The sequence below is a fragment of the Mirounga angustirostris genome, unplaced genomic scaffold (genome assembly GCF_029215605.1).
Source record: "Mirounga angustirostris isolate CCGP_5_RB_7025 unplaced genomic scaffold, mMirAng1.0.hap1 SCAF_4, whole genome shotgun sequence".
In the NCBI taxonomy this organism is placed as follows: Eukaryota; Metazoa; Chordata; class Mammalia; order Carnivora; family Phocidae; genus Mirounga; species Mirounga angustirostris.
Genome location: NW_026991712.1, coordinates 3,798,957 through 3,824,230, shown reverse-complemented (window position 1 = coordinate 3,824,230; position 25,274 = coordinate 3,798,957). Strand labels below are relative to the sequence as shown.

Sequence of the window (25,274 nt, the reverse complement as noted above, 5' to 3'; positions counted from 1 at the left end):
AGAAAGGAGGGCGGCGAAGGCGGCAGCACAGGCGGCTTGTTCCCATCCACTCGAAGGGGAAACCAAGGCCGCAGGTGCAGTGAGCTGTGAGCTGCAGTGCCCACACCCGACCCCAAGGCCCCGCTGGGCCTGCACCCTGAAAGGGGCCATGGGGCAGCTTTCCCGCCCAACCCCGCAGATGACCCGTCACCCGGGTGCATCACCACAGCTCAGTGAGGGGTGCCCACTTCTCGGCACAGGGGGTAGGGGCGTGGAAGCCAGAAGGGGAGGGTCCTGCCAGTTTCCATCCCCCTAATGGCAGCCGAGGCCCCTCGGGGAGACAGTGCCCCTCAGCTCCATCACCTTGGACAAACCAAATCCGATATTCCTCATGGGGAACCTGCATGGTAGAAACCAGCATCCGGGATGTGCTGGACCTCAGGGGTGACCTGCACGGCCCCTGCCCAGCCCAAGTCAGAACGGGGGCAGTTACTCCCTACAGGCACATCCCATGTCATGGATGGGACCGGTGGGCACTCAGACCTTGGGACTCTGCACTCGGCACTCCCACCCCCACAGGCTTGGGGCCCACGGGGCAGACACAGACAGTGACGGGCTGACACAGGGAGGGAGGGGGCATGCAATGGCAGGCCCAGGCCTCACACAGAAACCAATTCTGGTCAAGTCAAGCTCCAGAACGGAGGACCCTCTCTGCCCACATCTTGCCCACTAGCCCCCTGTAGCTTCCTCCTCTGAGCTGTGCTCAGACTCTAGGAACCTGATCAGACTCCCAGGTTGAGCTGGGTGCCTGGCTGGATGGAGGAGGGGGCCTGAAGTCACCCAGGCCTGTTTGCTCTACTTTAAGACAATGCGGAGAGCTTGTCTCCATTATGGACTCTGAGTTCCTAAAAGCTTATTCTCCCCAGAACCAGGCATTTAGGTCCACAGTGGGGTTCAGAAATACCTGTGGTTGTCTGTAACTGGCTTCCTGGCTCCCCAGGAGGAAGAGGGGCTCAGCCTGCTGGTTGGGCCACCTGCTTTCACAGCAGCTGAAGATAATGGGCTTTCTCAACTCCAGCGCCCAGGTAGCATTACCTTGCAAACAGCCACACTCCTGAGTAAGTGGCAACCCACTCTCAGTTCCCAGAAATTTAATTTTCTCAAGAGGAACTGCTCAATATTAAGAATTTATTGGCTGGGAAGGTCTCTGTCTTTATGAACACGACACTGTACGGTGTTTAATTTTCATGGATAATGACTGAATGATTGTTTTTCTTCCTTTCAACCCACAGATCTGAATGTTCTAATTTTAACATACAACACGCAATATTAAATTACTTCCCAAGGTGAGGAGCATGACAAGAAGAGAATCTCATCAGGGAAGAGTGCAGAGCTTTCCTGGAGGGACAGGGGAGCGCGGAGCCCAGCACACACACAGGGCAAAGACCGCCTCCCCCCCCCCCCCCCAGGAGGGGCAGGCACCTCACTGCATTGGAACTTTCTTCCTCTTCCACCTGGCTGACTCCTACTCTGTCTTTCGGACCAAGCACAAGTGCCCCTATGTAGAGTGCCCCCCACATACACACACTCACATAGTATCTTTTTTTTTTTTTAAGATTTTATTTATTTATTTGACAGAGAGAGAGACAGCAAGAGAGGGAACACAAGCAGGGGGAGTGGGAGAGGGAGAAGCAGGCTTCCCGCCGAGCAGGGAGCCCGATGTGGGGCTCGATCCCAGGACCCCGGGATCATGACCTGAGCCGAAGGCAGACACTTAACGACTGAGCCACCCAGGAGCCCCACATCGTATCTTGACAAAGCTCTTCATGGCTATACTCCAAGGATTATAGTGATCAATGCCTCAATATCTGTCCCCCTGGCTGCATCATGAGCACCTTTTTTTTCATCTTTCAAGTGCCAGCGTCTTGCATAATGCCTGGGCCCCAGCAGTAGCTTGATAAATGTTGAAGTCACTTCATGAATGAAAGCATGCGTGCATATCTGAATGACTGCAGGCGTGCAGAAACGGGTGGTTTTCATCAGAGACCGACCTTCACTGGTACGGGTCGCCCACAACACTCACCACTAGAGAGAGGGGAGTAGGACCCTCCAAGGGGATTACTCTGGCATCACCATGGGATAGCTGCTGGAGCCCTCGGCACAGAGCCAGGCACATGCGGCTATTACTATTCAATACGTGAGGACATAGAGCCTCGGAAAGGTTGGCAACTTGCCTGCTGTGAGTGACAGATGGCCATGAGGCCTGGCCCATTACCTGGCAGCAAAGGGTACTATCAGGGAGTGTGGCTGGGTTTCTTGGCTAACATGAGCCCGCCTCCCTGCCCAGGAGGCACGTGCTGGACGCAAGCACACTCCAAGGCAACACTGGCCCAGTTCTGTGGACTCCTCTGTGGCCACCACTCAGCACTGCAAGCCTGACCACAGCCACCACATGGCTGGTCTACTTCCATCCTTGTTGCTCAATGGGCCATAGCAGCACAACCTGTCACCACAGGGAAACGCAGGAAGCAGCCTTTCCAGGAGGACTTAGAAGTTTTAGGCAATGGCTTCTCACTTGGGATGGGTCTCGAAGAGGGGACGATGGCACCTGTCAGTCCTATGCTGGGACTCCACTTTTCCAGTCCCTGAACCAACAAGACCCATGGGGGAGCAGGGTAAGTAGGGGTCATCCTCCTCCCGAGGGGAGTGACCAGGAATGGCCAATGCCAGCCCCCAATGAGAACACAAACCACCGTGCAGGTTACTTGGTGATCCTGAGGAGTGGTGTCCTTCCTGGGAATCATCACTTGTGCTGAGTCAGTCCCGAGCCCCCATCCCACCGCCCACTTGGGTCAGCATCCCCCTGCCGCCATGGCCCCAGCACCATCCAGAGGCAAGCCCCCTGTTGGGAAAACACATCCCCTGCAGAGTCCGATGAAGGACTAGAGCCCGGGGACTGGCCGGGCGGTGGAGAAAAGCAGTTACGTTTCTCTCCTCTCCCTTTGTGGCCACCATGTGAAGAGCTACTTTCTCTTTCAAAAAGAAGACATCAAGCCCCCTCCTTGGCTCATGACCGGGTCCCTGCAAAGCACTCTGTGATTCACTATAATCAAAGAGATGGAGGAGAAGTGAGATTACATGCACAGCGCCAGCAAAAGGAGTCAGCTGCACTTTTTTTGGTTTGGGTTTCATCTAGGATCGAATGGGCCACATGACTCACAGGCACACAGAAATTCACTCGCAGAGTGGTGACCAATTCCACTCAGGTACAGGAAACGCTCCCAGACGAATTCCAAGTCTCAGACTCAAAGACACACAACTGGGTCCTGGAGAGGCGGACACGGAAGGGTACAAACGCCGGGAACACTCCTGTTGGGGTGTGCTCTGTGGCAAGCGCTTTCCATGCTCCCTTCAGCCGGCGGGAGGCTACAGTTGCGCCCTGCAGATGGAGGACCCGAGGACAGAGCAGGGAGGACAGAGCAGGGATTCCCCGGAGCTCCTTCTACCCCTGGCATTCTAGTGCCATAGCATAGCAGCGCCAGAAAGGGAAGATGACGTGCTCAACAATGCTGCTACCAGATCGGCAAAAGTCAAAAAGTTTGAAACCCCCCATAATGGCAGAGCTATGGGAATACAGGCACAAGACTCACACTCCACTATCAGAAAGGGAGAAAGTTCGCTATGAATATGCAGTTTTCCAAGGCAAACAGTTCAATGAAAAAAAAACAAGATGTGAAACAGCATATACTTTTGTGTAAAAACAAAAAAAGTCTATGTGTTACTTAAGAGTTTCAAGAGAAATTCTGAAATACGTGGAAGGAATGAAGAAAAATGGGCATTTGGGGAGAATGGGCTCAGAGGGGAACACCCTTTTTAAAAAAAAATTTGAACCATCCATGTGCATATTTTACATATTTAAAATAAAAATTTTAGAAAAAATAAACAGTACAGCCCTGCTGGTAATATTATGAAACCAGGCTGGGAGTAGCTGCAGATCTGAAACCGTGCGGGGCACGATGGAGCTCCTAGGTCAGGGCTGATAAAAGTCAACACGCTTCATCCCACTCAGAAGGGAGAGGAGCTCAGCAAGCAGGTGGCTGGCAGATTTGGGTTTAACATGCACATTTTCATGTTTCTTTCTTTCCTGATTCTTTCCAGGGGTGTAAAATTAAGACCTCAGAATATGGCATATTACTCCCACTTCCAAAAAAAAAAAAAAATATATATATATATATATATGCCAGACTTTTGAGGCAGATCGCACCACGGTGCTTGCAAAATAGAAATAGTGCCTAATGAACGCATCCAGGATGAGGAGCTTGGAAATGATTAGTTAGAGGAGCAAGTTAGCGTGTGAGTAATTACAAAGTTGCCAAATGGCACTGGGGCTTTGGAAACCATTCCAATAGCATATTTCTGTATTAATTTGCTTTCGGATGTGAGCCATAAAATTATACAGCTGAGCTAATAAAGCTAATTACCTGCATGCACAACCCCTCCCTTTCAGCCCCATAAGCCACCACAAAACAGTCTGGTGTCTGAGCCTGGACATACAAATGCAAAGCCAGCTGACCAGTCACTTATGCAGCCGCCTTCGTCGATCACTGTTACAGGCAAGACTGCAACATCCCATAAGGAAGGCAGAGGTGGCAACAGCTACTATTTCTTCAATACACAGGCCACGGCATTTGGGGCAAGAGATTGATAAATGATGACAGTGACTATAATCCCTGTCATCGCTTCTATTAGAACATTTCCAAAGTGCTTCCCATGAGAGAGGCTCTTTGGTAAGTGTATAATATGTATCTTTTCAATTTAATATTATCTTTGAATTAAGACTTTAGAACCTGACAGGGATAAGGTAGGGACGCTATTTCTGTTCAAAGATTTTTTTTTAACTTGGGTGCGTGGTGAGAGTAAGAAAGCCGACACAGCTATGAAGCGGCTGGATCAAGCAGTCTGACCCTAGCGCCCATGTTCTGGACCCCACTTTCTGACAGTTTACTGTAAACATTGTGTCAATTCTTCACAGTAAACCTGGGTGTGGACCCGTGACCTCCACTTGACAGACAAGGATCTTTCTGTGCACAGGGCGCGGCTCAGGCCAGGGCCCCTAGGCTGCCCGGGGTGGTGGAGTCGGACCAGCCACCTCCCTCCAGCCAGACCTGCCGGGAACTCTCCGTGGTGCTGAAAAGCTCCCTCCCTTTAAAGCCCTTTCTAGTCCCCTGGGACACAGCAGTCACATCTCCAAGTAGTCAGTAGTCATTGTCCCGAGATTCTGCTCCTGTCCCTTACAAGGGCAGGGATGGTAACTCTGCAGCAGGACTGTGGAACCCCTGTTGGTGTGGACCCAGGCTTTGTGGGTCTCCTAGGCCACATCCACGGATAATAATGAACAACACATGTGCCTGAACCAAAAGAACACAAGCTCCCAGCTCAGGTTAGCACAACTCTCATTCTGCCTCTGGGGCCTCCCACAGGTAGCATCTAACTACCCAGCAAGGAATAGCAAATTCCGTTTATGGTGCCCTCGTGCTTGCCACTTCTGACTTAAAGACACAGCTCAGTTACCTGGAGTCATTGCCCTTTGCTCACTCCTCCTGGGGGGTCACAAATCCTTGGAGGTGGTGAGCCATGAGGCCCAGGGTCCAGGACTGGACCTTGCTCAGTGTGAACTTCTTCTGCCCTCCCCTCCCCAAACCAGCCACGTCAATGAGCAGGCAGCCACGCCTTCCCAACTGCTTAGCTGAATTCAGAGGACTGCTTGTGGTCGTGAGCCCCAGGAGAGTAAGTGATGTCCCTGGTCACCAGCACTGTGCCTGGCACACAGCAGGTGCTCAATAAATGCCTGCGGCTTTTTCCTGAGCCTGTATTATGTGTAAGTTACCTACAGATCATCTCATACAGCCCTTACAACAATGTCAGGTCAATGAAACCTCTTCAGGGATGGTAAGAAACTTTCCCAAAGTCACACAGCCAAGAAGGGGGAGTGTGAGGTTCACATTCAGTTCCTCGACTCCAAGTGCACTGCTTATTCCCTGCCAGACCATTCTCCATACATGCCACACATTTCCAGGGAGATGTATTTTAACTGCACAGTGTAGTAGACAGACTGGGTCAGGATCCCATCTTTAAGATGCCTTTAAAGGAACAGAAGGCACCTCACTGAGGGCAAAAGTCTCTTGGACCCTAAATGGCTCATTCTTCCTCCTGTGAGATGATCAATGAAGTTCCGAAGTAGGACCTGAAGGTAGTGGGGACGCGGATGTGTTCAGCAATATTGGCTCGAGCCCATACAGGGCACCGGTGCGTCCTACAGATAAGATAATGGTATTCAGTTCCAGCATCGCATGGCATGTGTAAGTGAGGTCCCCTCCCGGAAAGTTGGGGACGGGGTGAGATGATGTTTCCTGCACGGCAAACACAGCCCCAATCTGGCCAAGAGTGAGCACCAACACAATACCTGGCAGGCTGTCCCTCAGCTTTGGGCTCCCTCCTAATTCCCACAGTAGCATTGGTTACCCTGGGCTCCAAACATCTATTGTCATGACTGATCCCCCAACTAAGCCAGGGTGAGCACCTTGGGGGCAAAGGCCAGGTTTCCTACCTCCAAGTCCCTAATTCAGATCTACAGAGCTGGGAGGCAGTAAAAGTCAACTGAGTAAGTGAGTTTTTCCAGGAATAATGCAGAAGGAATTGTACTGGTAGCTTTAAGTTATAAATTGTACAGGGCCACAGTTTATCAACAAGTCACTACCCACACAAGCTTGAGTAAGTGAATATTTATTGAGCACCTACTACAGGAGGCCCATGCTTATAGAAGATACACAACCGAACATAACAGGTAATCCCCATGCTCAGAGAGACCTCGTGCTATATTCCTTTTCCACATATACAGCTCTGGTTTTCCACTGTACCCTTTAGAGCAGAAGTGGGTGTCAGGTACCTGGAGCCCAACAGGAACCCCAATCCTGGCAGTGATCCTCCATTTCAACTCAACACCCTGTAAAGGCCTTACCAAGAGACAGAAGGAGACAGCAGAGACAGACCTCCACTGCCCTGTACATCTTTGCAGACTCTTGTGCCAAATTCCCAAAAGGCAGCACAATCCCACAACACAGAAACAAATCCATCATGGCAACAGCAGGCCCAAAGGGAGTGAGGTGGGGAGGAGGGCACTTCATTGCTCCACCAGAGCCATCTTTTTTTTTTTTTACTTTTTTATTGTTATGTTAATCACCATACATTATATCATTAGTTTTTGATGTAGTGATCCATGATTCATTGTTTGTGCATAACACCCAGTGCTCCATGCAGAACGTGCCCTCCTTAATACCCATCACCAGGCTAACCCATCCCCCACCCCCTCCCCTCTAGAACCCTCAGTTTGTTTTTCAGAGTCCATAGTCTCTCATGGTTTGTCTCCCCCACCAATTTCCCCCCTTCATTCTTCCCCTCCTGCTGTCTTTTTTTTTTTTTTCTTAACACATATTGCATTATTTGTTTCAGAGGTACAGATCTGGGATTCAACAGTCTTGCACAATTCACAGCGCTCACCATAGCACATACCCTCCCCAGTGTCTATCACCCAGCCATCCCATCCCTCCCACCCCATGCCCCACTCCAGCAACCCTCAGTTTGTTTCCTGAGATTAAGAACTCCTCATATCAGTGAGGTCATATGACACGTCTTTCTCTGATTGACTTATTCCCAGAGCCATCTTCTGAAAGGAGTCTGAGGAGACCGCTCCCTTGCTCAGAATCCGGCAGTGGCTACCCGCAGCTCTTGGGATAAAAATCCAACTCCCTAGAACCTCATGCAAGTTCCCCATGGTTTTCTCTCCTTGTTGACCTCTCCCTTTGCACACCTTGCACCCAAGAATGTGTACCAGCCGTGCTGAACTACGAGTACTTCTTACAACAGATGGTGCGGTTTCCTGCCTTGGTGCCCTTACTCCTGCGCTCCCCCTGCCTGGAACCTTCTTCAGCCATTCTAATGACTGAAGCTTCAATCTCATCTTACCTGGGATGTCCTCTCTGATCCAGCCCCAGCCCAGAAGCAACCCCTTCCTTCTCCCCTGGCTGTGACGGCTGCACCCTGCACTGTGTCTATCCTGTACCTGCCATATGCATCTGTCCCCCTGTGCCTCCCATTCCAGGGATTCACATCAAGTATCTGTCAACACCCACTATGTGTACTGTGCCAGCTGCTAGGGATGAAAGGCCAACTAAGATGAGCGCATTCCTACTTTTAAGGAGCCCAGTCTTTTGTGCAAGGATTATATATTATTATTGGTCATTCATCATTATTAATTAAACTTAGTATTTGTGCACAGCCTTTTTATTTATAGCATTCTCATGTATATTCAGTTAATACTCTACATGTCCTGGGAACCATGAATGCTTGCTTCCAAATCTTTGAAAAACAGCTAGATGCAAGGAAAATGCAGAAAGCTAATAATATACCTTCCTGCTCATCTTCTGCTAGACCATTAGCAGTGAAATATTTGGTAATGTACTGCAATTTGAAAACACTGAGCAGTTTTTGAGACCTTGTCTTTATTCACGGAACTGAAGCTTACCATGAACTGGTCTTATATTTTAGGAAAAAAAAAAAAAAAAAAAAGATTGCTCAACCAACTCTTCCCTGGACGATCCTGTAGCCCAGGGGCCAGCCAGACTCTCTTCTGAGCCCACAGGCCTGAGTTCTACCAGCCTCGCCCCTCGAGCTGAACTCCCAGTTGTTACCTGCAGCCTATCGAGCAAAAGCTGGAAGCCCATTGCACGAGAGCGCCGACAGTCGCTTCCAAGCTGGCTTCCAGGTGCGTGTCCTGGAGGGGGCAGGCCTGTACCTCGGATGTCCCCCCAGGAAGATGGATTGACTGAACCCCACGTGCCAGATCTGGAGAAACTACAGGTGCAGGGACTTAGCCCAGCCCCACTTCAGCTCAAATTAGCAGATTGTCATAAATAGAAATTACACTAATGGAAAGACTGCTTTAAGTGATTAATGAGCCTCTTTCCCATGACTGTGCTTTCCAATCTGCACTGTGAACTTCAAGAATGCTGATGTGGGTTGTTCTCATCCCAGTGGGGGTGGCCTGCATCTCGGCTCAGCTCCCTGGGGTCAGCGACCCAACTGGACAGAAGATGCCACATGGCCCAGTGAGCTGCCAAGGGACAGTCTGCAATGGTTCATCTCTGCCCGTCCTGTTGGGCGGAAGGTGGAGCAGGTGAAGTGGGGAGAACCCCGCAGGGGGGCAGCACCAATCAGCAGGGTGCCCGAGGAATACCGCAACCTCATTCGGCTTCCTCTGGAAAATGGGGGTAGCACAAAGGTCTTGGCAGAGACCAGATGCTCTTCTGCTGTCCCCAGCACAGAGCCAAGAGCACACGCTCTGAAGCCAGATGGCTGGGTGCAAATCCGAGCTCCGCCCCTCACTGGCTGGAGACCTGGGACAAGTGAGAGAATCTCACTGGGTCTCAGTTTCCCCATCTGTGGAATGTGCCTAAAACTACTTCCTAGGGGTCTTTGTGAAAATTAAGTGAGCCCATCCAAAGAAATCACTCAGAACAGCACCTGGCACTTAGTAGGTGCCAGATGGGCGTTAGAGGTCATTGTATGACTCTGTTATATGAGATGCACGCGCACAGTAATTGTCACACCGAAAGGACACGGAAGGTGTACCAGCAGGACACGCGCCCAATCACACACACTGTGCATATCGGTCTGTGTGATGTTCACACGCACACTCTACCACATGTGCCCACACACACAGACACCACACACGCTCACACACAGATCTGAAACAGTGCTCTGCATGCGCAGGAAGCCCTTTCCCACTCTCCTGAGCCAAATCTGAAATCTGTGCTGTGTGCCAAACCGACTCCTTTCAAAGGAATTTTAAGGTGTGCATGGCTTCCATGTCTGGATTCGGGGGAGACAGCCATCAAGTCTGGGTCCACAGGCCCAGACGGTACAGCCTCAAAGGTTGGGCATGGCGCTTCTCTCGGGCTGGCAACGCTGCTCCACCATGGGATGGAAGGCCTCGGCACCAAGTGATTAGCAACAGCTCGAGAAGCTGAACTCCCTCAAGGCAGACACAGAACGCAACCCTGCATTTCACTTAAGATGGTCAAGAAATCAGCCGTACTGACAACAGGAGCTGTTTGTATTAAAGTCATTTAGATTAAACCCTTTCTCCTGACATGAACACTGGAAAAGCATAGTGTACCATGTTTTAAAGGGATCTTGTTTTAAGAAAATTTTTTTTTCAGGGGATGGGAAGACATGGCTCCATTAAGAGCATCTTGGAGAATAAACCACAAGCCAGTTAGGAAGGGTCAAGGGTGGCCTGGGGCAGTCCACTGCCCACAGCTTAATCTCTGCCCCTGCCTTAAAAGGGAGGAGGGGGTCGGCTGAAGGCACAATCTCCTTACTGTAAAGAATGCAGTCTGGAAAACTGAAAAGCCAGGTGTGGCCATGTCCCAGGCCAGCTGTCCTGGTCAGGACCAACTAAACTGAGGACACTGGGCCGATAGCGTTGTAGGCTTATGCTTGTGAAACTCTAGCAAAACCCAGAGACAAATGTCATAGCCTGTGGAGCTTCCTGGGTTCACAGAGGGCAACTGGTGTTTGCAAGGCCAAACACAGACACTGCTCAGCAATGCACAGCCTGCTCCGGACGCACGGCCCTGCGCTCAGAACAGCTACCCTGCTCCATGTCCTTCCATGTTCTAGTTACCTGCATGTAAGTGACCTCTGGGTGCTGCAAAGATATTCCATCTCTGGCTCTGGGCCATCAGTCCTTAGGCATTTAAAACCCAGGCTGCAGTTGGGCTCCTTGAGTCTCTACCTGGCCCTCAAAGCAGCCAGATGGTTCCAAAGGGTCTCCAGACAGAACAGAGGAGACACGTGCTTATCAGACCACCTGGCGGAGATGCTGCCCAGATGGTCCGGATCACTGGCCTTTACAGGGATCAGCTGAACTGTGCGCCCAGCTCTTGCCATGAAATCTACCTGAGGCTGGATTCTGATATGTCAGCAAGTACCTCACCAACCCTTGAAATGCTCTTTGGAGGGAGATTTGCAACAAAAACAAGGAAAATGAGAATGTGAGATGACACCGAACTTGTTCCACACTTATCCTTCATCTGTTTCCAGCGACAGATTGTCTGTGCATGGCTGCCCTCTGGAAAAGGAGCCAGGCTTCCAATAAGATGACTTTTGTTCATTAAAACTCCCTTCACATGTTCACCACAACCCTAACAGCAGACTGGAGTAGCTGTTCACACCCTGGCTGAACAAAGGGGGACACGGGCCCCTCAGGCCACAGCCTCCCCACGGGGACACCGGCAGCAGCAGAGCTGGGCCCTCAGACCCCGGGCTCCAGCCCCAACTGTGCAGCAGCCTAAAGCCAAACACAGGTGTCTTCCGGATTACACGTGGACGACTATTATCTGCTAACAACAAGGTCCGCTATGTCAAGGTTTCCCGAGTTCAGTAAAGACCTTCCAGCGGCAGTAGCTAGCAGGGAAGAAGGTGGAAAGGGGACCGTGCTGGGCAGCGGGAGGCAAGGGTGTGTTCATGCAGACAGCATCGATGTCGGGCCCAATGCCACCTGGGCAGGCCACCCTCCCGCCCCCAGAAACCCGCACGGACACTACACACCTGCCAGTTCCTCTTGCCAAAGGGGAAAAGTCCCTTTAAAAATGACCAGGCTCAGGTTGGCGATAAGGAAGAGGTAACGCAGGAGAAAGAGCTTCATACAGATTTCTGAGGATGGCGGGCAGGGGAAGAGGGAGGTGAGAGGCAGGGAGGAGCGGGGGAAGGTGCAAGGGAGGCCCCTGGATCCCACCACCTCTCTGGTCTGCGTGCCGTGTTAGCAGTCACAGGGAACGAACAGCTCTGCAACGTGCCAGCCCTCACTCAGGTAGGATCCTGCCTCAGCCCTTCCAGGTTGCGCTGTAAGTACCCATCTCTGAGTCTTCTCATCCCTTAGACTGGGGGCATCTCCAGGGCCCAGCACATGAGCGCTCGTTATCCAGGTAAACAGTGGGGCTGGAGTTCCTGGCGTCCCCCAGCTGCTCATTTGGTCATTGCAGACATGATGGAGACAGGTTAGCCTGCGTCTATTGCAAGATCCACAATTCCCATGGAAACATATCTATCCAGCCTTACATGCTACATATGGACCATTTTTATTACTGTAGATGAGTGTCAAATTAGGCTCAAATTTTTGTATAAAGTCTAAATATTGAGAAAATATTACTAAAATGCATAATAAAATATTAGCCAGTTCAATCTTTGGTCTTTCCATCTGCTTTGATCCAGGTTTATAAGAGCAAAAGTCTGCTATTCATCCCAAGCCAGATGTCATTGCCAGATGAGAGAGAGAAAGAGAGAGAGAAAGAGATCCTTAATATTCTTTCTCTTTAATCGAATCTGCCTATAGGGGCAGTCTCTCAAAAACTTCCAATCAGTACATCCAGGAGACAGATGTGCCTGGCACATGGTAAACAGTAAATATTTGTCGCATGAATTACTAAGCCAATACAGAAGACGGGGATGCCAACCTCGTAAAGGAGGCAAAGCTAAAAGAAGAGAGACTCAGGGATATTTTTAGCACGTTTTTGGTCATTGTTTTCAGAGAACATAAATATCTTGAGGGTCAGCATCATCCCATTGGAAGGCAGCACATCCCCGCCCAGGGCTTCTGGTAGGTGTCCGTGCCCACACTTCCTACGGCTGACCATGACCGGCGGTTGTCATCTCTAAGACGGGGCGCAGCGCCATGCACCGTGGTGAATGACAGGGCCAGCCCTGGGGCGGCACCTGGGAAGTCACGGGTATGTCTGTAGCAGATGCTGCGGTGGCCCTGGCACAAGGGGAAGCAGGGGTGCAAACCCCCACTTTTGAGGCTTCCTGTTCTTATCTGTACCCAGAGTGAGACCACTCAGGAGGACGGATGCCTTCCTGCTGGGCCCCCCAAACACACTGCCTCTTCCTCCACGGGGCTGAGGCGACTCATTCACAACCAGGCCCCCTGGCTCTGCACAGAGCTCCCTGTGTGAAGCAAAGGCCCTGAGGCCCAGGAGAAGGGTATCTCCTACCTCACGTGGAGACTTGCACATCCAGAGTTTACAGAACCTCTCCAACCCCAGTCCCCCTGGCTTCAGCATCGTGACCACAGATAGCAGGACAGGAGGACCATGGGCCTTCTGCTGTCCCCCAACAGGACAGAGGTTTTTGACCCTCCCTGATGACAGGGCTGGGAACGGTGCTTTGCCTGCTACCCCCCTGGGCAGCCGGCCCCACCACGTCCCGGCTGGGCTCACGGGGACTCAGCTCAACTCTCCCCAGTGTAACGAGAGTACCAGTCAGAGGCGGGAGGAGTAAAGGAGATGGTGGGACTGTGCGCAGGGTGAACACCGCTTCCCTCTGGGCTCCACCACTCTGCTCATTCCAGCAGCAAGCACTGGCTGTTGGGGGGAGCGAGAGAGGGAGGACTCCAGTCATCCCTCCTTCTCACGTCCCGCTGTACAAAGACAAACGCCTGAACTCCGTGATGGCCGCTGTCGTGCAGAGTCTCCCAGGCATAGGTTTTAAATGTCTGGTTCCCCAATCCTCCAATTTAACATGGGAAGTACTTATTCTGTCCCAGCTCCTTGGGCACGGGGGTCTACCAGCCCAAGATTCTCTTTAGTGTACACAAAGGAATGTGCCTCAACTCCTGGAAACTGCTCCCCTGCAGACTGAGGATCTTTCCAGAATCCCAGGAGATGGTCCAGGATGACCTGACACCACACAGCACAGGATCCACGTGTGAACAAGGCGACCAAGACATCCACATCAGAGTTGCCTCTTCCTGGGAGATGTTCCACGTGAGCCATCCTCTCACACCCTGGGACCTCTAGGGCATCCCCCACCCTACAAAAGTCCCTCTAACGTCAGCCCTCCTATGAAGCCTTCCCCGACTGCCCCACGCCCGCAGCTTCCTCCCCTGAACCTCGCAGACTCGACACGACCTCTGCCCAGCCCCTGAGGTGCACTGAACCCCCGGCAGGCACAGCCACGCCCAACGAGGCCAGGAAGCCACGTGGAGGCCTCCTCCTTCCCCCTCGGCCTCTCGGGGGCCTCGCAGAATACCCCACCCAAAGCAGGGGCTCTGTAAGCCAGCCGAGCACACACGCGCGTGCACCTGGGATTCTGGCGTGATGTCGAGTCCAGCGTGGGGCCTGTGTGGCGCCAGGCGCTCTCGTGCACACCTTCCTGAAACACTCTGGTGCCTCGGGGAGCTGCGCAACGTGACTCCACTTTCCCAGACAACTGCGTCCTGTGTTGAGCTGTCACTCTGTGACGCTCCCCAAGCCCAGCAATGACAGGCTGGCGTGAGAACGTGTCACTAACACAAACATCAACACTGGCAAGAAACACGGGACCCGAGACATTTCAGGGAGGCGGCCTTTCCTCACCCTGAATCCACACCTTGTGGGTGGGGCCCTGGGACCAGGAAGGGGCTGAGGAAGGACACCCATGGTCCCTATCTCCTTGGCATGCCCTTTCTGAGCTCTGTGTGCCTAGCATCTGGTGGTGAAGCTCCCCCACCCAGGGTAATTCTCAGTGGGCAGAAGCCCCAAGCAGGGTGCACCAAGCACCAAGGCGGCCGCTGTGAAAAGGATATGATTCTCCAGTGGACGTCCAGCTTGCTGTCGATCTCCAGGCCGCGGGCTTCCTGCCGCTCTTCCTCCAGTTGCTTTGGGTTTGCAAACTGCCCCTTCTCCCCAGGGGATTCTGGGAAACTCTCAAAGTTGAACTTGTCCACTTGAATGGCCATTCTAGGAGAAGGGGAAACAGCAGAGAATGAATCAGCAGGGCAGTGTCTTCTGCTGCCTGCTGGAGAACCAGCACATGCCCGCATGAGACCGTATAATGAATCATCATAGTCAATAACTCATAACGGGTTCATTCCAAGGAAAAGAAGTAATGGACTTCCAGGGCAGCACTGGCTTTGGAGCTGGTTCAACACACAGCCTAGAACCGGAGACACAGTCAGAGACCCCTCTCCCCTTCTTCGGAGAAGACTCACATACCCCCAGAGCAAACGTCATTTCTGGACCAGGACAAGGCAGACAGGATGCAGTGTGGGAAATCAGAGAGGACGAGAATCATTTAACCCTGGCGACCCAAAAGCTTCCTCAGCAGCGCCCCCCGTCATCTCTTCAGCCACACGTCTTGCTCACACATGCCACGCCCCACCAGCTGCGCCCCGCCCGTCACCTTCTGGCCTCCAAATCCAGAACCTTGTCTTGTGACACCCTCCCCTTCAGGTTTCTGCTCAACTATCACATCCTCTCCAAAGCCTCCCCACCTGCTGGTTCCAGTCCTCTTTACCTTCTGGCAGTTTCTAGAACACCCCAGGCTCTTCCTGCCTTAGCCTTAGTGCTCACTGCTCCCAGGTTGGGAGCTTCCTCTCCCGAACCCCCATTCTTGAGGCTGGAGCTTGAGGAAGGTCTTCCAGGCACCTCCCCTCGCCCCACCACCATGACACCATTAATCTCTGCCATGGCGTCTATCACAAGCTGTAAAACACTTACTTGTGGGCTTCACTGTCTATCGGGTCTACTGGAGTTGAGCTCCCTGAGGGCAGAGATCTGCGTTGCCATGTCACGGTTGCCCAGACCGGGGTAATGCCTGCACGCTGCAGCGATGCAGCCCCCAGACAAATGAACGAGGGAATGGAGCACCTTCCCGACACCCCGGGCCAATGCTCACCTCTTCCCCCTCGCAGCTGCCCAACCTCTGTACCTCGTCCTCGTTCGGCTGCACCCCCAGGCCCTACCGCAGCTGGGCCCGGGCCCTCTGATCAGCTGCCTGCAGCCGGCCCCCACGCCCGACCGTGACCTTCCCATGGGCAGGGCTGTGTCTCACTGATGCTCAAGACCCTGCCTCTTAGCAAGAAGCAAGCATGCAGGAGGTACTTCATAACGGTGTGGTACGTGCACGGATGAAAGGAGAGCGGGAGGAAGGGGGTTTCTTCATGTGAGGCCCCTCAAGTTCTGGCTCCAACTGAGAGACGACAGAGTCAGCCAGAGGATCAGAGCGGGCGTGCAGCCCTATCACAGACGGCACTGTGGCCAGAACATTCCGCCAAGCCCGCACATGCCAAGTGGCCTCTGGGGCCATTCCCCGGACCACTCAGGAGGGACCACTCTTCAACTCAGGGTGTCTGCGCGTAAGACTGCAAGCCCAAGCGGAGATCCTGAGAACCTGGCCTCTTGGAGCAAACTACTGAGCTGCCCGTAAATATACGGCCTCCGGCCAGGCAGTGTCCAGAGCTCAGCTGCCCCAGAGAGGGAGAGACCCGGTGTCAGCAGAGAACACGGGGCATTTCGTAACAAGAACTCTGTCTGAAAGCTACATGGATTCTCCTTTCTGACTGTAAAAGTAGACAGGCTTACTGAAAAAGGTGGGAAAATAGCAAAAAGCATAAAAAAGTAAAAAGGACTCAAGCCTATCTCTAACTGTAATACCTTAATTCTAGGCTCCTTTTCCTAAGTACTTGTATTTCAGTGTAGTTCAAATGATTCCATCTGTATGTGTATAAGTTATCGTACGTCTCATTTTATTCATGTGCACGCACATAAATATATACATACCCTACGTTACACCTTGTTTTTTTTTAAGATTTATTTATGTATTTGAGAGACAGACAGCGAGCACAGGGGAGGGGTAGAGGGAGAGAGGGATAAGCAGACTCTCCAGTGAGCAGGGAGCCTGATTAGGAGCTGGATCCCAGGACGGAGATCACAACCTGAGCCAAAATCAAGAGTCAGTCGCTCAACTGACTGAGCCCCCCAAGCGCCCCTTACCCCTTGTTTTACTTTCAGTGCACTATGAACACCTCCACATCACCAAAAATCAGTCTGCAGGATGTCCCTTCGTGCGGCCGTACCATCGCTTACCTAACAATCACCCTACTTTCAGACTCTCAGAGATTTCCCAATTTTTTAAAAAATTACTATTGAAAAAAATCCTAAACATCTTTGTGTTTCAATTTCCTGTCCGCATTTATGCTGTGTGGGGAGCCCATATCTCAAAGCAGAGACTGAATCCAGAGGGTGGAACAGGTCAAGGCTAGTAGGGTGGAGCACCGAGCCCCTTCTCAGACAGGCTCTCACGAGGCGCGTGCCCCGGGCGGCAAGGGTGGGGCCCCACATGCTGCACCCCTCCCATACCGGCCGTGATGGATCCCCAGTCTTGGCTAGGAAGAGGCGACGTGCTACCGCGCTGATGTTCTAGCTGGCAGGTCTGAATCGCTCCTGAGACTGATCATTTTTTCAGAAGCTTATTAGCCGTTTTTGGCCCGTACTTTTCTTCCCTGCGAGGTGTCTATCTGTGCAGCAAGAGCCCCTCTAACTTCCCACTGAGCAAGGGCTCCACCCAGCCCCCCACCTCGAAAGCGGACTGAAGCAAACGAGGGTTCTCTTCAAGCAAAAGGTCAGAATATTTCCTAGGTGTCACTAAAAAGGCCAATTTCAGTTCATCACCGGGTAACCCAAAAGCAACTAATAACTTTCACCTTTAAAATGGGTCTGGAAACATTCTGGACCCCAGGCTCTTGCTGTTGAACACGAGGGAGAGAGTCCAGCCAGCACTCCGCATCCTCAGGGTCCGAACACAGACTGGACGCTGTGGCCACTGGGGTTAGATTGGTGTGCTTTCCTGAAGAGCTTTTTTGAACAATTTCTGACGAAGTAAGCATCAGACTGCATCATCCCCCTCCACCCTTGATGAAATTATAAGCCAGGTGTGCCCACAACACGGAAGGCGGAAGGAAATGAAACGTCCTGGACACCTGCTCTGCGCCAAGCCCCGTGCTAAGTATGTGCACACACATTCATCTGATCGATGACAACACTCCTGAAGAGGAGTGTGATTTGCTTCCTTACAGAGGCGAGGAAGCCCTGTGGGCATCAGCCCCTGCCCCATGCCACAGAGCTGGCCGCCCCACATCTGGGGCACAGACTCAGAGCAACTGTGTTGTTCTTAGCTTCGTTTGGCGCTCTCTTGCTTGGCAGAGCACCTAACGGGAAGTCAGCTTTTGCTCATGCTGTGTGCAGAGCTGGCATGGGATGCAGAGCCAGGGACGGCAAAGCCTGCTGCCACATCCACAAACCACTGCTCCCCGAATTCACAAGAGCCTCCACCCCCAGTGCCTGCGACACGCAACACTGGCAAGCATCCTGAGGGCAGGACCCCTCCTTTCCCACAGACGATAACATTCAGGTACCAAGAAGCGGAGTAACTCACTAGGGTCACCCAGCTCAAAATCCCAGAGCCAGAATGCCAACTCCAGAAGCCAAGGATTATTTCCCCAAACCAGAGGGAACACAGCCCCTAAGCATCACCACCCCCTCCTCCGTCCTCCATTCCAGGACGGGGAGGGCAACGTGTGACTGGTAACCTGTCTTCCCAGAGCTGAGTCCTGATGCGTGAGCTCTCCACCTGCCGAAACCCACTGTGTTACGTGAAGCGTGGGAGGGGCCCTCCACCTTGCTGCCCCAGGAGCTGCCCTGGCTCTGAGTCCAGCTACGTAACTGGCTTCCACCATCATGGCTTGAGGCTGTTGCTTTCGTCAGGAAGCCATGCAGACTGGGGGCAGCAGCGCTCTTGGGGATGGGAGCAACTGGGGGGATGTGCACGGGGGCACCAACACGGCAGCAGGCAGAGAGGGAGAGAGACACCCCGCTCTGCCCCACCGGTGCATGGCCTGGAAATGCAGTCAGCAGTCCCGAGAGGGATGGCTGAGGACTCACACATTCTCATCCAGGCACAAGGGCCACCACGAGCCCACGGGCAGGGACCAGCTTAATGCCCTGAACGACTTCACGTCTATATGCTCAGCGAGCAAGCCCTCTTCCTAACAACAAGGAAGCATCAAGCCGTAAGGAGGCACGGGAGGCACCTGTCGAGGACAACTTCGCCGGCACAGCCCTCCTCACTCGGGCTTAAGCTCATGCCCACGGGACTCCTTTTATCTGGGGGGAGGCCACGCGAGTCAGAGAGTACTTGGGCAATCCCAAGTACAAAAGTGTCTAAAAAATAATTCAAAACCATGGCTGAACCTCAGGCAAATCACAGCAAAGCTGGAAAACACGATCTTCAGAAAAGATAAAGAAAAGGAGAGGAGAGCGGGTGGGCCCAGGACCCACGGTGAGCGCACCTGCCCTTGCACGGCACGGCCTTCACCGGGGGCTGGCGCCAGCACGGACGTCATCCTTCACACGACACCTTGTGCTCAGGATGGCTCTGTTGTTCTTGTTGCTTGCTTCTACTGGTTTTTAGTGTTTTTCATTCTTATCTGAAGTATGATCGGCACGCAATGTTAGTTTCAGGTATTCAGCACAGTGACGCACACCGCCACACCCCCCCGAACTCCCGCCAGTGAGTGTTACAGTAGGACCGACAGCATTGCCCAGGCCCCACCACTCATCTCCGTGACTTACTATGTTAGAACAGGAGTCTGCACCTCTTAATCCCCATCGCCTACCTCCGCCACCCCCTCCCGCCTCCTCTGGCAACCACTAGCTGGGCTCCATATCTATGGGTGTTTCTGCTTCCTCGCTGGTTCATTTTCATGTGTGTCGGGGTTCCACATGTAAGTGAAATCCTATGGTGTCTGTCCCTCTCTGTCTGGCTTACTTCATTTAGCACAATCCCTCCTCCAGGTCCATCCACATGGTCAAGAATGGCACAGTCTCTACCTGTAATCAAGTAAAGACACGATGCCGGGCACAAGAGTGCGTGGGGGATCTATGGTCGGTGGCTGACCTGGGGCAAGAATCTGGTCTCTGGGCTCCCTGTCCAGGGCAGTCTGAGGAGCGGGAGGACATTTGCAAGGGACGCCAGGAGGCACCTGGTCTCCAGTAGATGGGCAGAGGGTAGAAGAACCTGGCTCTTGTCACAATCTCCAGGGCGAGGCCGCCAGCTCCCCTTGAGGGCTTTCTCAGTCGTCTGTGTATCTTGCCCATACCCCTTACCTTCTCTAACCCAACCTCGTTTTCTAAAGTAGGGAGAATGCCTGCTGGCTCACTGTGCACTCTATGAAGAAGTCTGGGCACGTGCGTAAGTGTGGTTAGCACTTTGCCAGGGGGCGTCTGGATTAGTTGCAGGGACCAGGCTTGAATCCCAGATGAGGGAGAGGCCCAGGCCCCACACGCATGTGCCAGGACAGGACTCCGTCAGATCCTAGCAACGGCATCCAAACGTCCGCCCTGCCCAAGGCCGCCCGACCGCACACACCCTCACGCCACAGCCTCTCCTAGAACGGTGGCATCACCTCCCGGGTCCCTCACAGTGCGCAGAACACTGCAGCTCAGGTTCTTCACCTCAGACGGGCTAAACCCCCTCCTGTGAAGGTTTCGTGTGGATTAAGTAAGACAGTAGACACAAAATGGTCGGCCCAGTGGCCAGGACACCAGCAGCCCTGTATAAATAGCAGCTGTTGTCATGGTGGTTAATCCCAAGTCCCAGATGAAGAGCCCAAGGCGCTCACAGCTACAGAAATCACCTCGGGCCGCTCGCGGAACCGCAGAGACTCTCGATTCAAATGCACCCGTGAGTCTCCATGCAGCATCCTGGGTGTGCTGTCCGGCCTCCCCACCAGACGCTCGCCACCGAGATTCCATTCCGATCATCCCTGATGAGTCGGAGTTAAATAAAATTAATACCACTGCTGAATGCCAATTTTCACGTTTAATTTTATGGCCAAATGTGACAGTAATAGTCAAGAGTTGGCACTAGAAAAAGGTGCTGTGATTCTGAAGAGTCTATATAAAAGCGGTGGTTTTTAAAAATATCATATGATTCAGTCTTTGAACAGCTGATAACCTCACCAGGGAAGTCATAATGATGACATTTAAATACAAATCAGGGAGTCGAATTTAGGAGGGCTATCCACATATAATTAAATTGAACTTTCATTGGGAGATAATTGATAGTTATAACACTGCTATTCTAAATTTATGTGCTGCATCACATGGGCGTCTGCTTGACTAGACCAGCCTATTCGGTTTTCTAATGAAGTACAACCCAAGTGAAAGGAAGCAGTCAACCTTGAGGAGACATCCATCCTGACTGAGGAGGGGCTCTAAGCAGCCCAGAAAATGGCAGGAACACTGACATTTGAATCACACCCAAAGAAGATAATTTTCTCCTTAAGCCTCATAGATCAATTACAATAAAGAAAAACCCTTCCTTCTTATTATTTTTTAAAGATTTATTTATTTATTTTAAGGGGGGAGGGGCAGAGGGAGAGGAAGAGAGAGGGAGATAATCTCCAGCAGATGCCCCACTGAGCACGGGGCCCAACGCAGGGCTCGATCCCACGACCCTGAGATCACCACCCAAGCCAAAATCGAGTCAGATGCTCAACCGCCTGAGCCGCCCAGGCACCCCCTTTCCTTATTAATTTTAAGTGAAAAGATAAACTGGATTCTAAAAATCAAAGCCCAGCACAGTGCAATCAGAGCATCACCAGGGACCGCACCAAGCACAGGCCGCCTGGCTGCTATCAGCTCTGCGTTCACAGCAGCCCCAAGAGGGATTCAATCTGTATGCAGCAAAACTAAGTAACTAGCCCGAGGCCACAGAGATGGCAAACGGGAGGTGGGGAACACCTCACCAGGACCTGGCCTAGAGAGCCTGGAGTCTGAAGCAGGCATGACAGGAGGGGGCCAGAGAGGCATGCCTGCTCTCCTGAACTCCAGGGACACACCTGACGGGCACCAGAAACGAACAGTGTCCACAGGTGCCTGACCCACCAGCCGCCGCCATGGTCTGTGCGGCTACAGGGCTCAAGGGCTGGACTGGGGGTCCACTCAGCTTACAACCAAGCCTGGGGCTGGGGCGGGCACTGGCCTGAGGCGAGTGCCCGCCCCCCACCCAGTCTGCTCCATGCACAGGCTGGGGCAAGCTGCAGATATGCCTGCGTCGGGTAGATAGATGCCCAGGCTCCTTCAGAGGTAAAGGCCACATCTCTGCGGTGTTTGGTTTGTCTGAATCTCAAGTTCCTCATCGTAAACAGGAGGTGTCTGGAACCCACCTACCTCCTGGGTTTGGATTCCATGAGCTCAGGAAGGCAGGTGGGGATTCGACGGGCTGTCAAGTGACAGTGGCCTCCCACTGGCGGGACAGATTCTCAGAAGAGTGACTGTCTGGTCTGAACACCTTGGTTCCTTCATCAAAGTCCAGCTGGTTCCACAGGAGAGGGGGGCCAGTGAAGACACCCCCACATGCCACCCACGAAAGCACCTAGAGACACACTATCTCTCTACTCAACACACCCATTTTACAGACGGGCAAACGGAGCTCACAAGAGGCAAATGGCCCACCACGGTCACCAGCTGGGAGGACAGAAGGTGGACTCGAAGCTGTGCTCCTGCCCTCCACAGAGGACCTATGCTCAGGGCACCCGTCGCCTTGCAACGCTGCCCTTGCCCGCCTGGCCCCACCTCAGAGGGCTCACCGCCCCCACCCTGGAAGACCCAGCCGACACGGCCTCCCTGCGAGGTCTCCCTGCCTGCCCGCCCCGCTTTCCCAGCCTCTGAGACACCTGCATCTTGCCTGGGGCTCCAGAACAGGGTGGGTCCAGCTGCTGTGTCTCCGCGGCTGGGCTGGCTCTGTGACGACTGGTCAGGGGATGGGCACTTGCACGTGCAGCCTCAGAAATACCCCCTTGTGCACAGATACTTCCTTTATAAACGTTGCACATATTTCTTCTGTGTAAGCTGAAGCTGCAGAGAAGCCAGGCCCGCCGTGTGGCACGTACAGAGCAGCCCCTTCCACCGAGGCCAGGGCTCCTGTGGAAGCACAAGGCCTTACCCTGCATTTCTGTACGTGAACATTTGCTTTACGACCTTCCTCAGCAGACAACAGGGCTCGGGAGAATGAGATTCCCTCTTCATGTCCTCAGGCTGCTGGCCACCCTCCCTCTCTGGACTGCAGGAAGCAGAGTGAGGGCCAGCGCCACTTTTAATTGATTTCCCTCTACCCGGCCTCCCACGGGGCAGCTTTCCCTGCCTAACAGGGCCGACTGGCCCTGCTGGATCCGTGTGCCCACACGTCCAGGAAAGGCAGGAAGAAGCCAGGCCCGGGTCTTCCTCCCCGTGGCCTCGGCAGCACCGTGTGAAGGGCAGAAGTTAAAGTCAGCAGACGGGAGTTCACGCCCCGACGTCACTCCTGACGAGGCGTGGGATCCAGGGTGGGTCACCTCACCGTGAGGCCCCACGTGGGATGGAGAACAGTGTGGACAAAGGAGCATGGGCTTGCAGCGACACAGACCTGGGCCCTAACCCATCCTCTGTCACCCGTGAGCTCTGTGGCCAAAGGCAAGTTACCCGAGTGTCTCCAGGCCTCAGTTTCTGCATCTATAAAATGGATACCCTCCTTTGCAGTGTTAGTCGGGATTGTGGAGAATTCATTTGAACCCCCTGGCATATAATTGGTGCTAAAAATGTGTAACTATTACTTTTGAGGGCAAGGAAAATGTTCTAAGATGGATTGTGCTGATGGTTGCACAACTCTGTGAATATGCTAAAAAAAATCATCGAGGTGTGCACCTTTCAATGGGCAAATTGTACGCTATGTGAATCGTATCTCAATAAAGCTGTTATCAAAGATTATAGCTATTAAGGGAGTTATCGTAATAAAGATCAAATGGGATAGCATTTATGAAGGCTTTTTGTGAAGCGTAAAATGCCCGAGAAGCACTAGGTATTTATTCTGTTCACTCGCTGTCTGGAGTTCGCAAACCTCATTTCACCGAGACCACCGTGAAAGCCTGAGCCTCCCGCCGTACCCTCGGCTCGGCGAGGGCTCAGCTGTCCCCTCCCACTGGGTCTCCTCCGTGCTTTCCAGCCCCGGCCCAGACGGGAACCGGAAACCTCACGCTAGACGGAAGCCCCGCTCAAAGGCTGCTGCCGGATTCTCACACCTGTGCTCCCCACTGGTTTCCGTAAGGCCCCCGGGGAGCTCCGCGGGCAGCAGCGTGCACCGGGCCGGTGCGGGCCTGACTCTCTGAAGCATCAGAAAGCCTTTCCCCCGATCGGCTCGTCTCTAAGGACAGGCTTTGGGTCTTCCTCCAACACTCTTCACTGGCTACTCTGGAGAAATTTGTTCAAAGATTAAAATATCTATCAGCTTCCTTGCTGGTTTCCTGCTAGTCTTCTCAAGTCTGAGACAGCTGGTTTCTGCCTGGGTCTGCCTCCACTCAGCCGCGCCTTCAGGCCAGTCCCTGAGCTTCCCCGGCCTCGCCAGGAAGGAAGCCTGTCCCACAGGGTGGCTGTGAGCAGCGCATGACCAATGGAGGAGAGGGCCTGGGCCATGGCCCACAGCTGGTGCCTAATCAGGGCTGGCTCCCTCCGGCTTTTCCAACTGTAACCGAAACTAAGCCATGCTGGCAACTCCGCCTTCTGTGGCTGAGAGCCTGGGGGCTCTGCTTTTCTCAAAGGTCATGCTGAGCTCGGGGAAGGCTGCAAGAGGCCGCCGCGGCAGCCACCCGGCGCAGGAGCTCAGGTCCGGACCGGCCGCCTCCGCTCAGGCTTCTGCACGCTCTCAGATGAAGGAGGAGCATGAGGACAAAACCCCTTCCCAGCAGCTTCTACATTCACTCGAGTGTTCTGCTGGATTCCAAGAGGGAGGCCAGGAGCAACCGTGTGATGGTCACAGAGCCTGCGTCCCCTCCGTCACTCAGGCAGAAGACGCGGTTGCGTCCCCGGGCGGCCTGTCTCCACAGGGGTGGGCGCCACAGCGGACTCCGCAGCCGGGGGCAGCTCCTGACCCACGGCCAGGGGCGGGCCTCACACGGCTGCGGCGGCCAGGGCCTGCTCCCGTGGCACGTGAGTGCCCCGAGGCTCTGCCAGCTAACGTGTGAGGGCCGGACAGGACACCAGTCACACCCCAACAGGGGTGCCGCCCAGGGCCACACTAAGGGGCAGGAACCCGGGACGACCCGCCCTGGGGTGAGCTCAACAGTGTGCAGAGCGTAGCTGCCATGCAGGGGGCCCTCAGCTCAGGACACGGGACCGAAGGCGGATCAGGAGCAGGGCCTCTCCCTCTGGAGACACGGGCAAACTGTTAGGGTTGCAGTGGGGATGGAAAGCGCCAGGCCACACAAAAGCTCAGGATGCTGCAGGAGTATAGGAAAGGGACAGCTAACCCTGCCCCAGCCATGTCAGGGATGGCGGGAAAGAAGCGCTGGCTGAGCTGGGGCCAGCAAGGCAGGGAGGAGCCGA

The 25,274-nt window shown here is 53.4% G+C and overlaps 1 protein-coding gene across 4 annotated transcripts in view; it reads right to left on the bottom strand.

Moving 5' to 3' along the window:
- The window catches only part of TRAPPC9 (trafficking protein particle complex subunit 9), a 550,504-nt gene that overhangs the window by 121,353 nt on the left and 403,877 nt on the right, over nucleotides 1-25,274 (bottom strand). For all 4 annotated transcript variants that reach the window (XM_054512434.2, XM_064587832.1, XM_064587833.1 and 1 more), the window contains one exon: nucleotides 14,664-14,816. In XM_054512434.2, coding sequence (XP_054368409.1) covers nucleotides 14,664-14,816 — 153 coding nt within the window. The remainder of the gene's footprint in view (nucleotides 1-14,663; nucleotides 14,817-25,274) is intronic.